Source organism: Pollachius pollachius, assembly GCF_949987615.1.
Source record: "Pollachius pollachius genome assembly, chromosome: 3".
Lineage (NCBI taxonomy): Eukaryota > Metazoa > Chordata > Actinopteri > Gadiformes > Gadidae > Pollachius > Pollachius pollachius.
This window is the reverse complement of record NC_136936.1, coordinates 35,789,893-35,805,794: the sequence shown is the minus strand read 5'-3', so window position 1 is coordinate 35,805,794 and position 15,902 is coordinate 35,789,893. Positions and strand designations below refer to the sequence as shown.

General features: G+C 43.9%; 2 protein-coding genes across 2 annotated transcripts; one reads left to right on the top strand and one right to left on the bottom strand.

Moving 5' to 3' along the window:
- Positions 1 to 67: 67 nt before the first annotated feature.
- On the top strand, positions 68 to 1,609 carry ybey (ybeY metalloendoribonuclease). Its single transcript, XM_079731291.1, has 4 exons — positions 68 to 582; positions 868 to 999; positions 1,084 to 1,152; positions 1,394 to 1,609. The coding sequence occupies exons 1-4, from the start codon at positions 373 to 375 to the stop codon at positions 1,487 to 1,489; spliced, it is 507 nt and encodes a 168-aa protein (XP_079587417.1). The 5' UTR covers positions 68 to 372; the 3' UTR covers positions 1,490 to 1,609.
- Positions 1,610 to 1,703: 94 nt separating this feature from the next.
- On the bottom strand, positions 1,704 to 15,703 carry usp37 (ubiquitin specific peptidase 37). The gene is made up of 24 exons (XM_079731290.1): positions 15,563 to 15,703; positions 14,452 to 14,666; positions 13,787 to 13,937; positions 13,344 to 13,432; positions 13,132 to 13,244; positions 12,800 to 12,877; positions 12,479 to 12,567; positions 12,044 to 12,134; positions 11,365 to 11,520; positions 10,741 to 10,872; positions 9,705 to 9,828; positions 9,316 to 9,581; positions 9,052 to 9,169; positions 8,831 to 8,910; positions 8,348 to 8,512; positions 8,108 to 8,161; positions 7,871 to 8,015; positions 7,236 to 7,446; positions 6,582 to 6,745; positions 6,228 to 6,288; positions 4,718 to 4,833; positions 4,317 to 4,386; positions 3,778 to 3,916; positions 1,704 to 3,406 (listed from the first exon to the last, which is right to left on the bottom strand). The coding sequence occupies exons 2-24, from the start codon at positions 14,620 to 14,622 to the stop codon at positions 3,319 to 3,321; spliced, it is 2,871 nt and encodes a 956-aa protein (XP_079587416.1). The 5' UTR covers positions 14,623 to 14,666; positions 15,563 to 15,703; the 3' UTR covers positions 1,704 to 3,318.
- Between the last annotated feature and the right edge of the window lie 199 nt (positions 15,704 to 15,902).

Below are 15,902 nucleotides of genomic sequence, written 5' to 3'. Positions count from 1 at the left end.
CTCTGTAATGCACCGAGCTCGCTGCGTTCCGTCGTGTATTTGTTTCCGACTACCTCGGTCTCCCATTCAAAGTAACACCGCATCTAAAAGACTGCAGCAGTAGGTAGGCTTATTCCTCTTACCTTCACATTAAATTTATTCTTCTGCGATGCCTGATGAAGTTACTATAAGACAGCAACGTCCAAAGTGTTTCTACTCAGGAGCTGTCTTCTACCTGTTGAGGTGTCACCTTGAATACTGCCTCCCTTCAACACATAATCCCCTCACCCCGAAAACGATTTAAATTGGAAATAATTTCCCATCTTTCCACGTGGAATTTCTATATTATAATTTAGTTGAGATTCCAAGAATTTCTTTAGGCTTGAATCAGACATGGGTGTAGTTCTTCGGAATCTCCAGAAGGTGGTGCCACTGAGGCGCGCCCGGCTACGGAGGGATGTGGACACTCTGAGACACATACTTGGCGTCCAGAAGTTTGACCTTGGCATCATCTGCGTGGACAACCGTAGGATTCAGCAGATTAATAAAACCTATAGGAAAGTAAATACACCTACCGACGTGCTTTCATTTCCATTCCACGAGGTACGTTTGGGTTATCATATAAACCACTTCATAAATGAATATTACACTATTACGCATATTGTCACATGAACCTAGTTTGTTATATGCCTGAGGAGACTTCATATGGTGTACACTTTTGAGCTCTTACATAAAATAAATGTTATTATTAATCATATAGACAATAAGATATTACAAAATCCTTTTAGAATAATTTAAGTGTCTGTTTGCAATAAAACTATTGCTTTGAAGTTAAATTACTTTTGAGAAAAATAAACAAATCCTCAAACGAGCAACTGTACGTTTCAGGAGCTGCGACCTGGTAAGCTGCCTTGCCCGCTGCATAGAGACGAACTCAACCTGGGCGACATTTTTTTAGGGGTTGAATATCTGATGAAACAGTGTCGGGACAACTCAATGGATCTGCATAGTACTCTCACAGTAAGAAGCTGCTCAGTAAAGCCATATCCTATCGGACCACCTTTGAATGAGCTGTAACATGACATGTGATGTGTTGTGTCCCAGGTTGTCACTGCACATGGTATCTGCCATCTGCTGGGCTATAGACATGAGACGGAGGAGGAATGGGCTGAGGTATATGGTTGCTGTAAATAGTTTTGTATATTTGGAAACTGACCTTCGTTATCTTTTGAGGATATTGGTCATAATTAAAAAGAAGTACGAAGAAGAACGTGTTTGCAAGACTTTCAATTAATCAATTAAATACTCATAGCCTTTTCAATATGCACTATAAGCTATTAAGTGAGTATCAACTTGTCTTGAATTGACCAGTAATGCAACCGTGTGAGTAGTTGACACCAAGCTTTTCTTCCAGATGTTTCAGAGAGAAAGCTACATCCTGGGAGAGTACAACAGACTGACAGGACAAAACCTGGAGCCTTTGACCAAGAAGTGCAGTCAAGACAGCTGACGGCTGGCCGGCCCGCTCCTGAGGAGATAGTCACACACGCCGACACTTGTTGCCAATATCCTGCAATCAGAATCATTCTGACCAACTGTTCCGCCTGGATCCATCAGATGAACAAAACATTTTTACACTCAATATTTTTATTTGATGAAAGGGAGTTTATTTTGTTCCTTTGGTGCTGCTTGTTGTGAGTCATTAAAAAAACAATTGAGACATGTAAGTTTAAACTTTTATTAAAATCTGCTTTAGGAAGAGTCAAATACTGTAGGAACAGGTAGAAAAGAAAAGCGATCTCTAGTGTTGTGCCCACGTCACACCTCAAACACAGGGCCACTCTGGGAAGGTGCAAAGTTTCATTACTGCTAAATGAATCTGTGTGTGAAACCAAGACGTTGTGACAATGTGTTGATTGGCGATTAGTAAGGTTGTTACTGATAGTACAACAGTTCCAATACATCTGCATATAAGCAATGCACCTGTGTTGAAATTCCATATATATATAAAGGTTGATCATTGAAAATATACATCCACCTTTTTCATTAATTGTACAGCGCCCAAAACAATGAAAACATTTTATTTGGTGTCTGGGTATTTGTGGAAATCAAATGATTCCAGTTTGTAAGCAATATCACCCCGCAAAGACTGATGCGTCCACATATAAAGGATGTTAAATATAATTTACTGTAGCTAGAGACTAAATCATTAACTAGAAAGTGAAACTTTCCAACACTTATGTTCACTACCACTGTACTGCCCTCTGTGGAGGTCAAGCCAGGTTGAGTGAGCCCAGAGCTTAACGGTTTAGTGGGGTGTCAACCTTATATCCAGTAATGAGTAGGTATAGCCTAAAATACTCCTTTTTTCTTTAAAAAATTCTTAAATCAATTTCTCATGGCTACCATAACTTAAAACCATTTTACGTAGCAATAAATAGAAAATCTCATCTTCAACGCATAGAAAAGAGCTATGCTGCGAGGTTCAACAAACAAATTCCACGCAACAGTGGTTGCACACCTTTCAGAGTAAAGCTTTGCATACATATTGATATTTCAAAGAAGAAAAAAATATGATACTATACTTAGGAGGGAGAGGTACTAGGAGAATAGTCCCAAAGAACAGAGCTCATAAAATGGTATACATTTTTTTTTTACACGATGGGAGCCTTTTGAAATTCATATTCACAAAACATGAATAAGACGCAGACGGTAAAGCATCAAAAAACCACACGCACGCACACACGCACAGTGGATGATAACATAAATATTGCACCATATTATACCCGCTGAACACACAACCTTCTAGCACTAAAGTAGCTTATACTCCAACATAGAATATATATCTTTATTTAATGTTTCATACAGGAAAATCCCCCCAAAAAAAAGGGTTGGGGGGGCTAAGATTCAAACCAGGGAAGGACCAGCACCATCTTGTGTCTAAACGTTTGCTATGAAGTGACGAATGAACCACGCGTTCAGACGATAGAAGAGACAGAAAGTGAAAACAAAAACTATATTACAAAAGAGTCTTTCAATAAAATCATAGCAAAGAAAAGATCCTGCCCTAATGTGGAGGCAAGGACGTAGCTCATAGTACAAATGTTTACAACTGCTCCTCTACTCGAGTGTCGACCGAGTCCTGCCCACTGAGTCTCGATGTCGAGGGCTCCAGAGAATGATGAGTGCCTGGAGAACAAGGGTGATCAGTAGTACTCAAGTTCCTTCAGAAAGGCTTAGGACAGGGGGGGGGGCTGGTCTCAGACTCATACCCTAACTTCCCCGACACCCGGGGGAGGGACTGAAGGACAGAGGGGAGGAGCAGGAAGGCGGAGGGGCTCAGAGCGGTTGGAGAACGTTCCTTCCTGCGTCAACGCTGATGTTGCTGCTCGATTTGTCCATTTCAGACAGCTCCTCAAACACTTCTCTGAAAAACATGAAGTGTTCAAATCGTTGGAATTGAATGTCAGAACAATGAGAAATCCAAATATGAGAAGCCAGTGCCGCCACCAAATATGTATACAAAATGTTTGGATATTACATGAATATTCTTGAATGGGTTTGTATATTAAACGGTTAGCTACAGTGGTCTCACAGCAAAGCTGAACACAAAATACAATCTCGTACAGAAGCACTGTCACAAAATTAGAGAACATTCCCTCTCCCCCTCTAAGGCCCAACTTGACCTTAGAATTGGCATTCACATTGAGCTAACACTTATCCAATGCACCATAAAACTCTTTCCTTTTTAACACAGGAGAGAGGGGGGTTTGTGTCAGGTTGAAAGGGAACGCTCACTTCTGCATGTAGAAGAAGATGTAGCCACTGCGGTCTCGGTCGCGCTGGACAGCAGACTCTTGCGTGCGGGAAACGTCCAGGTCGTTGTAGGTCAGCCACGACTGCTTCTTCATGTCGAACACGTCACTGATGTAGTGACCTGTTGGGAGGCAATCAAATCGTATTCAACACTGAACACATTTAAACCAGATTTGCTGTGGTGGTTAATTGACTAAGGTCTGTTATTATAAGACTGCTTTCAATTAACTGATGCTGCCAATTTACCAACCACAACTTTTTTAACCGTCTGCAATGTGTCTCTTTAAGAGGAATGACAGCACATTCCATGTGGCATTACAAAGGAGAACACCACTGTACAGGTGTATTTACATATTAAGTGGTATTGCTCTGGTTGTTAAAAAATGATGCTTAAAACCTACGGCCAAACCTTTGCAGTGGTTGTGTTTTCTGATTTGTTGTTGGGACTTGCAGTTCAGGGCCAATGTAGTTAACAGCTTTTAAGTGACAACACAACAGTATATTCCATGACACACACTCACCAGAGGAGGAGCTGCTTCCTATGTGACTGACGACACTGATCAGTCTAAATGAGTTGGCTAGATGTCCACCCTGTGGGAATGAAGCATTCATTTAGTTTCAACAAACAAGCAGTGAAGCTGGTATGTCTGACAACAAAGAAATGCGTTTATTTGAAAGGCTCTGCATATTTCAACTGATGAATTAACCCTAGCCACAACTGACCTACAATTAATCACTACGTGTGGTGCAATCGGTTCACTGGGACATTGCTGTTATGTTGAGTGTGTTACAACGATGTGGGTGGAAGCAGATGTACAACACATATTTGTAGGGGTTGCAGGAATTTTCTGCGGTCACAGGCCAAGAGGTTGGGAACCACTGGAGGAGCCTGAATAAAAGGAGGTGACCCTCTGGCCAGTACCTCAGCGTTCTTCTTGAGGTCCTCGGTCTCGGCCTCCGAGTACTCCATGTCCAGGACGTCCTCGTTGCCCGAGTCCTCGTCTGAACACAGCAGCTCTGGCAGGGAGCTGTTGAACTCTGCAGCAGGATGACATATGGAGACTCATTATAGAGCTGCTGTTGGCGACACAGCGATGAAGGAGTTCCGTTTTTTAACGGCATTGTGACCAAGTCGTTTTTTTTGGTTTAACATAAAGAAATGGTGAGGTACAGGTGGTGAGATGAGGGCATCTTGCTCAAGGGAGCTTACATATGGGCCGTGGACAGTGGGACTGAACACTGTACCTTTCGGCTGGGAGTCAAAAACCCAAACCTTTAGACTACCCTTCCCTTTTTAAACAATTGACCCATATTTAGCTTCAATCCATACCATTTCCTGATCAAATAACAAGCAGCAGTCTGCTCAGTGACGGTGGGTCAATAGAGAGCGCTAGGGCGCCGCCCCTCCGTGAAATATTCACTTGAATATATCTGGCAACTGTTAATCAACTATTATCAATACGAAATAAAGCAACAAAAATACATAGCGTTTATCCTCGTTTAATTGTGCGATATACTTGTCACTGCCCGCAACCATTTAAATGCGTCTGAACGTCAATGATTTGGGCTAGTCTAGTTATTGGTCATTCGAAATAAAGCCCTCCTCCAAGTCAGGGGCGCCGGCCACGTTGGAGTCAATGTATGCTCGCTAACTTTTTGCTGTCTATCAAGCAGAGACAGCTTTTCATTGGCGCAAGAAAATTCGCCCTCGGGTCTCACCAGTGTGCGCCCCAGGCCAATGGTATCGCTTTTCTTTTTTGTTATCACTACATGATTGGACAATTCAGTGAATCAATCAAATAGGCTACCTCCCCCAGCAGCATTCGCGCAACACAACTACATGTAAAGAGATAGATCGCTAACTAGCAGAGTTGTAAGCACTTTCCACCTTTTTCAGTTGAGGAATTGGACTCCCCAAGCAATGTTATACTTAAAAGGAGCAAGTAAGTTACATATTAATTTACTCTTTGGGCCTGTGGCATATAAACAAAACGAAGCAACTGTCCGATATTTCTAACAGCATTTGAAGTAGATATTGAGACTCTCAAAAAATGGACGCTATAGGACAGTGATCATGATTTGTCTCAATATAAGAATAACAACAATGGGTCAAATAGCAATGGCTGGTGGAATGGCCATAAGGTAGGTCTGTATATGGAGGGTAAGCTTGTCCAGGCCCTGCAAGTCAGGATGTAGGCTATGAATCTGAATGAATAGTAGGTAAATAGGTAGTGGCCATCCCCAAAATGCACCAGAGTACAGGAAATCAAATCTATTAAATTACATTTTTTTATGGGGGGGGGAACCCCAGACGCCCTGTCTATTACTGTGCCCCACCAACATTTTTGATCACCAGCCACCACTGAGTCTGCTTCTGAGGTTTCTGGTGCCGACGACCAACAAAAAAAGACAAGAGATGGTTTGACCCTAACCTTGTAGGCTGAGCTCTGTGGCCCTCTTCAGGTCATCGTCCTCCCTCAGCTCCTGGGCCTCCTGGGAAGGGAATCAAAACACACCGGCTTAAAGACGCTGTGGGACGTTGACCCCAACAACACATTGTGATCACGCTCCGATCTCTACGCTTTCAAAGAAACGCCCTGCACATGTTAGACATGCAATGTTAACGTAAATCCTCATCAAGTGACTATGACAATGACAACAAGGTTTCCAATGATATTTTCTATTCCAGGCGTTATCAACAGACTAAAAGCAAGCGCACCAACTACAAGGGATCAGTGCGCAGTGTTGTGTGGTGCTCATCAGAGCCAGCGGTGGTCGGGTCTCACGTGTTCCTGGAGGCTCTGGGCCAGCGCCTGCTGCAGCTCCTGTTCCTCCCTCTCCTGGTCCAGACTGTACTGCTGGACCCAGTCCAGCTCCCCCTGCTGGCCACTGTCCGGGGTCTGGTTCTCCTTGTTCTCGTCCATGGTCAGGTCCAGCGAGTCCAAAACGTCTACAGAAATAAAAGTTCAGGTTAGCTCAGTGGAAGTCCGACTTTAAAGAAGTTCTGAGCTAATTAGCACATTTTGCTTATTATTTAATTTTTGGAAATTCTTTAATGAACTGCAGCAGATGCAAATTGTTAGTCTAATTCACAGGATTGACCGTACAACATAGTTATATAGTAGTTATATACATTAAAAATTCTGATACAACTATACCAGGAATTGTAGCTAGATTTAATTTAAAAGCTGCAAATATTAGAAGAGGAAATAAAATTAACCAGAACCAAATTTCCATTCGTTTTCAAAATGATGACTGAATTCTGTACACTAAAATTGTATCAATGTATATCCCAACACCATAGACGGATACAATACATATCCGTGCCAAATCCAATATTGGCACATTGGCTAAAACATTTACTGGTTGGGCTGCAATGATGATGTACTTTAAATGGTTTAAAGTACAAGGTTAAGAGTTGTATATGGCTCCTCTGCTACCTGCAGGCTGTTTGTTGTCCGCCTCCAGCAGCTCCGTGTGGTAGGCCAGGTCCTGGACGTCCGTGTCTCCGAAGCCCGTGTCGGGGCTGCTGGTGGGCTCGTCCTCCATGGGGAGGGGGGCCGAGAGCGCCGCCTCCTGCCGGCTCATCTCCAGCACGGCGGCCAGCATCTCATCGTCGTTGAAGTCACTCTGCTCCACGGCCACACCACGCTGAACGACAAAATAATCAATTAGTTCATTGAAAAATGTAACTAAGGCCTAGCTCATTGGATAAATCAGTTAATAATTAGGGGCATGTTTTTTGATTTTGAGTAAAGTAACATGATACATAAAAGTAGAATTAAAACAATGATAATTGGATGAGATCAAGTCTTCCTCCCGCTTTCCAATTCAAACAATATGATTGGTTGCCAATTGTGGGCAGTTCTTGTCATCAAATTTTGGTTAAAGATGGCTTAAAACATTTGTAATAGTACTAGTTCCTTATGCTGCACATAGAAACAAACCTAATGCACTTCTTAGAATATGACCCCAACACAAGGCCCCCCCCCACCCCCCATTTCAGGGGGGTGTCGCCCTTTTAACCAATCGGTGGTCTTCCTAAGTGGGTGCATTAAAAAGGTTTTTTGAACACCTCCTCTGTTCGCTCCTCCTCCTCGCCCAGACACTCGCTGAGGCGCCTCTTGCGGCTGTTCAGCCTCCTGCCGGCCTCCTCCTCGCTGTCAGAGTCCAGCAGAGCCGACGTGCAGCCGGGGTTAGCCGTCTTGCCCCCGGGCCTCCTACATAGACATGAGACAGGCTTGGCGGTGAGCTCTTCACTCTGGTTCCCTCTGTAGAAACGACACTTAAGGTTCAACTCCGTTAGTCTTACCTGGGAGTTGTTGAGGAAGAGTTGACAGACTGCGAGGTCTTCAGTGTTCGAGAACTTCAAGAGAAATACAGAAAATGTTGAGTTGGCTTTTGCGTCGTCTTTAGTTTTTCTTTTTTCCCGCTGAATATTGTATGCACACATTAAAAAAAAGAATATCCAATTCCATCCCATATGACATTCCTTGAATTCACATTCACAGCAGCATCAGCATCATTAAGGGTCAACTCGCGGGGGTCTTACAGGGCGGACTGGGCGCTCCAGCCCAGGCTGAGGGGGGCTCGCGTGGCTTCTGTACAGTGGGACAGGAGGGTCAGGTAGCGGGGAATGACCACCTGCTGACCCAGCTTGCTGTTCAGAGACAGCTGGGCGTTGAAGCTGTAGCGCTTCAGGTGCAGGATCAGCACTCTGTGGGGAGATTAAGCCCCGGGCCACAGGGAGCATTCATTAGTGTTAGTGGGACTAGGGGTTTACGTTGATCCACCGAAAACCTTCTTCAAACCGTCTCTCCTAGGTGGATCAACTCGAAATCATTAAAACCTATGTCATCCAGACACCTGTAGCCACTGTTCCAGTGGGAATTTTGAACAATATGGAAACCGTTTGACATGAAAACAGTGACTTCACATTTAGCTGGCATAGTGTGGACATGGCCTAAGAGAGTTCAAGAAATATTCTACAGGAGTGCATTGCATGATGGGACGGTTGTGTTCGATGTGGATTTACCGGGGAAGTTTGCTGAATTTATGCGTCACCGTTGCGGCTTTTCCGTTGCACTTCTCACACGAGTACTCAATTTCCTCCATCTGCCAAAAGATGTACATGTATTTAACTCGTTGTTCACCCAGGCCATTAGCAGGCAGCGGCTTCTTAACGGGACTAAACAACAGACAGACGCCATCATGCCTCCACCACCTCCCCCCCGGCTAGTTGGGAGTGCTGCTCACCCTGAAGAAGAGGTCCAGGGAGTCCTGGATGGAGCGGAGCGGCAGGGTGTTCTTCCGGCGGGGCAGGTCGATGGACAGGTCGTTGAATTGCTCCCTCTTGGTCACCACCTCCCCACAGCTGGAACCCAACATACCAAATGACAAGGTACCATCGTTAGTCCCCAATCAATTACATTAGTGTTAGATTAGATCAAATATACAACATACGTGTGAGTTACCCCTGAACCAGTTTATGCTATTGTTACATTAGAACAAACACCTCACCCTTTACAAGTGATGGTGTGTTGAACTTCAAACTCCATGTTGACCGCCACGGGACACGTGTAGATGCGCGACGTGTCCGTCTCCTCGCCGGGCTCAGCCTTGCCGGCTGCTGGCGCCGTCGAGGTCGCCCCCTGCTGGCTGTCGTCCCACGCTGCGGGGGAGGTGGACGCAGACCCTGCCGCCGCCTCATTCTTCCAGCTCTTGTTCATCTTCTCCACGTCCTCCTTCAGCTGGTCCAGACACTGGCTGAGGAACTCGTGGGCATCCTGGTGCAGGGAGGAAGGAGGAATGGCTATGTGAAAGTGCCTCCATAAATAGAGCCGCACCTGCGACCACTGGTCCTAAAGTTGTGCGTTTGAAGAAGGAATATGTCCCGGCAGCGTTCTTACGTTCTGCATGTATCCCGAGAAGCGCTCTGCCGTGGCAGAGATGGCGCTCTTCACTTTCCTCAGCAGGTCCTTCTTGGTCTCAGGACAGCCCACGTCCTTCTTCACCATGAGGTGGGCAAAGCGTCTGGGATGAGGGGGTACAAGAGGTAGAACGGTAATTTACCACTGAATTCAGCATGAGTGCCAAGCACTCATGTGATTAAGTTTATACTCATAGCTTATATGCCACATGTGTTGTTTTGGTTTTCGACAAAGCCAATTTAGAGTTCCAACGGTCCAAAACTTATTTAACCATGTAGAAATTGATTGAGATTAAAATCTTTTACGGGAATGACCTGGCCAAGAACTTAAATGGACTTCATTAAGCACCTTCTTGCTAATAAAGTAGCGTGTTTTTTGACACATATCGCCTCAATTGTGAGTCTTGTGGAATAGAGATTTGGATTGTTGGCATAGGGAATGCAGTGTAAAACAAATTCCCTTTTAATAAGTGTCTATGAACACAAATTAAACACCAGTCAGAACCATTCCACCCCAGCCGAAAGTTAAAGGACAATTCCGGTATTTTCAACATTGAGCCCCCTTTCTGGCTCATCTAGGATGAAATAGAGAGGTTAACACTGAAATGTTGAATATTGGTCCTGTCTCGAGTATTTGGCTAATTTCGAATCGCCCCTTCCTGCTTTATAATGGCTGGCTATGTGCATTCAAAAACACCCCTTAACGTTCGTTTTCAGAAATGTGAAACTCATCGAGTGGTTAGTGGTGTTCGTTGATGTTCCTAATCAAGTATTGTAGCGAAATACAGTTTCTGTCTTGTTTTATTTGGCATTCTGTAAATCGGCATTTTGTAAATGAAACGGAAACCGGACGGGAACCGAATTAAAAATGCACAATGCTGGAAGCCCAATCCACTAGTGTTCCTCAAAGATAAGAGGGTACTTTATTGATTCCAGATAGGAAATTAGGGTGAAAGAGCAGCAAGAAACATCAAGAATTCCACACTACTCACACCACACTACAAATGTCCAAGTACCTGAGCAGTGCGTTGATGGGCACCTTTTTCCAGGGGATGCCCTGTCTCAGCATGTCAGTGGAGAACGAGGGGAGGCTGAACAGGGACTGCAAAATGGCGTTCATGTAGCATGTGTTTCCCAGATTGGAAAACCTACAAAAGAACAAGAAATGTATAACAATAATAATCACTGGTTATTTGTCTAGCACTTATTGAGGCATTGCTTTAATTCTGTCCATCGTTTTTACTCTGATAATAAAGGTTTTCCCAAATGATAAAGTGCAGCTCCGACCAGCATCTACTATTGTTTATAATAGCGATTATAATCTGCCAAAAAAGGCATATAACTGCAGTACATGTGAACTTACATTAGAGGGCAGAAGGGGTCGATTACAGGGGTCCAATGTAAACATTGCTCATAGCTTATACCAAATTAACTTATTTGATAAAGCAAACCGCAGTGATTGTTACAACGTTGTTCTATTCTCCTAGTAGTCTCACTGCTTTGTTGCTTTCCATGACCATTTATGTGATCAAATAACTGTTCACATAGCACTCAAAATGGCAACAAGTTCTTCAGCCAGAAAACAAGAAATTTAAATTTAAAGCGAGATTGTTTAGGGACTCCCAGTGGTATATTCTTACCCCTGCAGTGGTGCTTGTGGCTGGGCAAGCGTTGAGGGCCTCTGCTTGTTCCAGCCACCGTAGTCCACAGAGGACCGGACCTTCTTGAAGGGGGTGGAGTGGTTGGGCAACACAAGACTCCTCTTGGCGGCAGGGCTCTGGGTGGTACTAGAGGGTCTGAGGGGTTGAGGAAGCAGAGTTGTGTTGAGTACGAGTGCAGTATAATTTGCATGCTGTAATTATAATTCTTATAAAGCAATAAGAAAGGTTTCCTGCTTTTCTTATTGCTTTAAGCCAAATAAAAAATCTCCAGGTTTACACTTCCTTGTGTCTGACCTGGCTATCTTTGCTAGGAAAGACATATGGTATCTCTATTTTCTTTCACTAATTCTACTTATGGGCCTGGTCAACCACTGAGCAGTTGAAATCTGCCTAGTTTTCTTTATAGTATCCTTTTCACACAATATGGTAAAAACAGGCATATACAATAACAAAGGTTTTGTACTGCTGAATCATTATGGGAGGATGCCAAAGCAACAATGTGTTTATTTGAATCACAGTAACTCAGTAAAATAATTAAATATTTAATAAACACGCCATTTGGCACACACTTCTACCAAAGTGTTACAATTGAGTGCTAATGGAATCCCTTAACCCTTAGAGTGTTAATAAACAGGACAATGGAGAGAAGATGCTGTACCTTTCCAGGAAAGAGTGGTTCTGGCCGAAGTCCTTGGTCACAGATCTGCTGCCGTAAAACAATGAGGGCTGGAGGGGACCACCCACAGGGGCTGAAGGAGACGACAAGAACAGCAGTTCAAACAAAAACGTCCGTGCTCATAACATAATCAATCGTCAAAAGAGTAGGGGTTCTAACCCCTGTGTCCTTGCCCAATTCACATCTGGCTCTTCCCATCATTCTCTTGTATCAAAATAAATGGTTTCATTCTTCACCTCACCACTGGTAAGGGATGAGGTGTCAAACATACATTGCAATTAAAATCAAATTAAAATGTAGAAAATTTGATTGCTACATTCGAAGACTTTAAGAGGGTCTAGTATTTCATGTTCCAAGGCCATGAATCTGACAAAAACGTTGGGAAAGTGTGGTTTGGGAAATGGGTGATCTTCCTACCTGAGCTTCGGTTCTCCTCCGACTGTTTTAGCTTGTCCTTGCAGCTGACAAGAAACTTTCTGGATGGGTCCGAGGTGGCCTTGTTGTTGCTATGGAGAGAAGAGGGAACGGATGGTGATAAATATCCACATATGTCACTTACAGGTCAAGTTGACACAAAATACAATTTAGCCAAAGCATAATTTCTGAGTTAGCATAGTCACCAACCAACATAAGCATTTTATTGGCTACAGATTGTGAAAAAAAAAATTCACAGCAGCATTAATGCCGTGCTCTACCAGTTGACAGGACATCAGATTGGATCAAATCGGGTATACCTACCTTGATGAGTCGTTTTCCTTAGGGTAGTCTTCATTTATGTCGCTTTCAGGATTCATGAGCCTCTTCCTCCACTCACCCCTGATAAGGAAAATACACTCTCATGACAAAATAAAAGCAACTGTACAAACTATACTGTCCCAATCACAACATTGATGTTGCAGCACTTTATTATTGATATAATTTATTATATATATTTTACCAACGCAACATATCCTTTGTGCTTTTTTTAATGAATGCTTAAGAGTGCTATTCCACGCAAGAGAGACTGACACAATGAGAATACTCAATCTTTAGGATCTATGATCCAGGAGCCCTCGAAGGTCCACCCTTACCTGTTCTCAGAGAGGCCAGCGCGGGTGGGGGTGGAGGAAGCTCGGCTTGGGCTGCCCAGGGGCTTACGGGGGGCCTCCTCCCTGCCTTCCACACTCTGTCTCCTGGGTGTTGTCTAGTGGACAGGGAGCACATAGGTAGAGAAATGGGTTCTTTTGCATCCACTTACTGCGTAAAACGTGGATATATCTGGACATTTGGTGCTGCTGGTTACCTGTCTCTCTCCGGGTGGACTGGTCTCATTCTTAACAGCGCGATTCCCCAGAACACTGAAGCTGGCACTTCCTTGGGAGGATTTTGGATCTAGTATGGTAAATGTATATTAACATTTAGTTGTTCTATTCATGAAGGTATTCATTTACACAGGTAATTAAGAAGCCAGTTCGGATCATGGCTCTTGCTCAAGGATGCATACAGCTCAGACTGTGGCATTGGACTTATTGCCTTTCCGCTTGCGAGTCAAACACCCTTGTCTCCTAACCATCCTTCACCGCTCCTGACTATCCAGTCTCCTGCCCCATACAATACTTCCATAGTAAATTAGTAAAACACATTTAATAACCAACTTAAGTTGGTACTCCTGAAAAACTTTGCTTTTGAACTGCAGCTTAAAGCACTGCACCATAACAGTATAGTAGAGAAACATTGTGTGCTTACTCTGCTTGCCCTGCTTCACCTTCTCCAGGTACTCCTTGGTCTTCTGGACCAAGGACACAGGCAGCTTATCCAGAGTGATGATGCTGCTGTCCTTCAGTGTCACCATGATGCGACTCATACTCTGGGAAATCTGCTTCACGTTCTGGTTGAGCTAAAAACAACAATGACAACCTTGTTGTCGTTAACGCACAGAGTAATAAAATACAAGGGCCAAATCTCAATAAGTACACGTGATCGTTTTGTAAGCGTGATTTGTTTTCCGCACCGTTTCCAACATTGTAAACATATTGAATATCAGTTTTACTCTGTATTTTTACCGTCCGACTTCTTCGCTCAGCGGCGTCGTCTAGTTTACAGCTCTAGACAGACAGGACTTATACCGGTGATCTCGTCTTTAGGTCCCTGTGTCAGATCGCTGCTATTCTGAGCGTGATTATCGGTTGAAAATGTAACACCTGTGTTAAAGTGTATGTGTTTAACACCTACACCTATAAAACTCATTTGGTTAGTTTAACCCAATACTGCTCTTTTCAAGTACACAATGGTCCCATGCATGCTTCAATGTAGTTAACGCCTTGTCTACCTTACAGTTCCTTTATTTCAAGAGTAAAAAAAAGCAGTTCAATCAGAAAGTAGAATAAGAAAAATAAGTGTCTGGTGTTTACCTGAAAGGTTTTTGGTGGTCCACCGCAGTTGAATCTAAGGGAAAGGCTGCTTTTGTTGTCCTTCTCCAGGATTTCAAAGGCTCCCTCTTTCCACCTGGTGGTGCCCAGTTCGATGCTGTTGAAGCGTATCTTGACAACACCGCTGGAGAGTTTAGTCACTGCGGCTGCCATGGTTCACTGTTCAGCTGGCCCACCTCAAACCTGGATCAATTGATCTGAGGGATCAGGAACATTGTTGAGGAAATGAGATCACTGAAAGTAAGTACTCAATAACTTCCAAATTCAGATTAATTCACTGATTACAGGGAGAAGCTAGCTAACATATCTATTTATCTTTGGAAAATACTGTATATTATATTAAACAAACACACACAGTAGACAGTTGAGGTAACGTTAGCCATTATTGACAATATCACATTGCACAGGTTATAGGACTAAATTTAAACTAGTTAGATTTTTAAATTCTTCGTAACGAACCGTTGCAATTTGACATTAAAGCATAAAAGAAGTCAATGGGAAGCAGAAAAAAAATGCACAGCAGATTCCCTCCAATTACAACTATGGGTCGATACAAGTTCCCACTAACACTTGCTTCATAGACGAATGTGAATTGCAAAACATAACATTCACTTACGACCACTGTCCATCTTTAAGTCAACCCACAAGACACCAGAGCTCTAAATGGAAGAGTGTACCCCAAGTAGCGGCTATCCCCGTTAGCAGGCTAATGGTCATCATCATCACACAACCTGCAGCTCTGCTCGCTGGCCGAGCTGCTCATTATAAACATAGAATACAATTCAACGAAAAACAACACCATTCAATGACAGACTAGAGGACGATATCTTCGGTTTTTCTTGTGCAGCGGGGTTGGCTCCATTTGCACGCACATAAAAGTAATGCTAATTTGATGTCAGCGTTGCAGCTAATGTCACCAGTGTAGCCAGCCTGCTAGCGTTAGCAGCGCGGGATGCTTCGCAGGCCCCGGTGTTGCCAGCGTTAGCATTAGCTCGCTAGCCGGCTAGCTAACGGGCTCGTCCGCGTCTTGATTGTCGTGTTGCTGATGAAAACATGAAGCCTCACTAAATGAACCGCGTCGCGACTCCCTCACCTCTGGGTTGTATGTGCTCTTCTCCAAACTTTCCGACCCCCGTACTGCTCCTGTGAATCCGTATAGAGCAGAAAGTGTGTTTTGCCGGCTTTCCCGTCCTGCGCGGCTGTGCTGTTCTGTTGTTGACGGACTGCACTCACGACGCGGCGGCGCAGCGCTGCCAGCAGGATGGCGGGAACGGGAGGCTCCTCGACGGAAGTGAGACACGGGAGCACGCGAGGTCTTCTTGCAGGGAATTCGATTTTTATTTTTTTGTATTTATTTAAATACATAAGTCCAAACATAATTTTAGTCTTTTGCAAATTTAGCAATGCAATGGGACGCCAATATCAAAGCCATG

Excerpts from the sequence above, each read along its gene's own strand:
- ybey (XM_079731291.1), top strand. The coding sequence starts at position 373 with ATGGGTGTAGTTCTTCGGAATCTCCAGAAGGTGGTGCCACTGAGGCGC. Across the intron at positions 1,000-1,083 it reads ATCTGCATAGTACTCTCACA|GTTGTCACTGCACATGGTAT; the intron begins GTAAGAAGCTGC and ends GTTGTGTCCCAG. Across the intron at positions 1,153-1,393 it reads CGGAGGAGGAATGGGCTGAG|ATGTTTCAGAGAGAAAGCTA; the intron begins GTATATGGTTGC and ends CTTTTCTTCCAG.
- usp37 (XM_079731290.1), bottom strand. The coding sequence starts at position 14,622 with ATGGCAGCCGCAGTGACTAAACTCTCCAGCGGTGTTGTCAAGATACGC. Across the intron at positions 12,878-13,131 it reads GCTGGCCTCTCTGAGAACAG|GGGTGAGTGGAGGAAGAGGC; the intron begins GTAAGGGTGGAC and ends TTTCCTTATCAG. Across the intron at positions 9,829-10,740 it reads CCCATCAACGCACTGCTCAG|ACGCTTTGCCCACCTCATGG; the intron begins GTACTTGGACAT and ends CCCTCATCCCAG.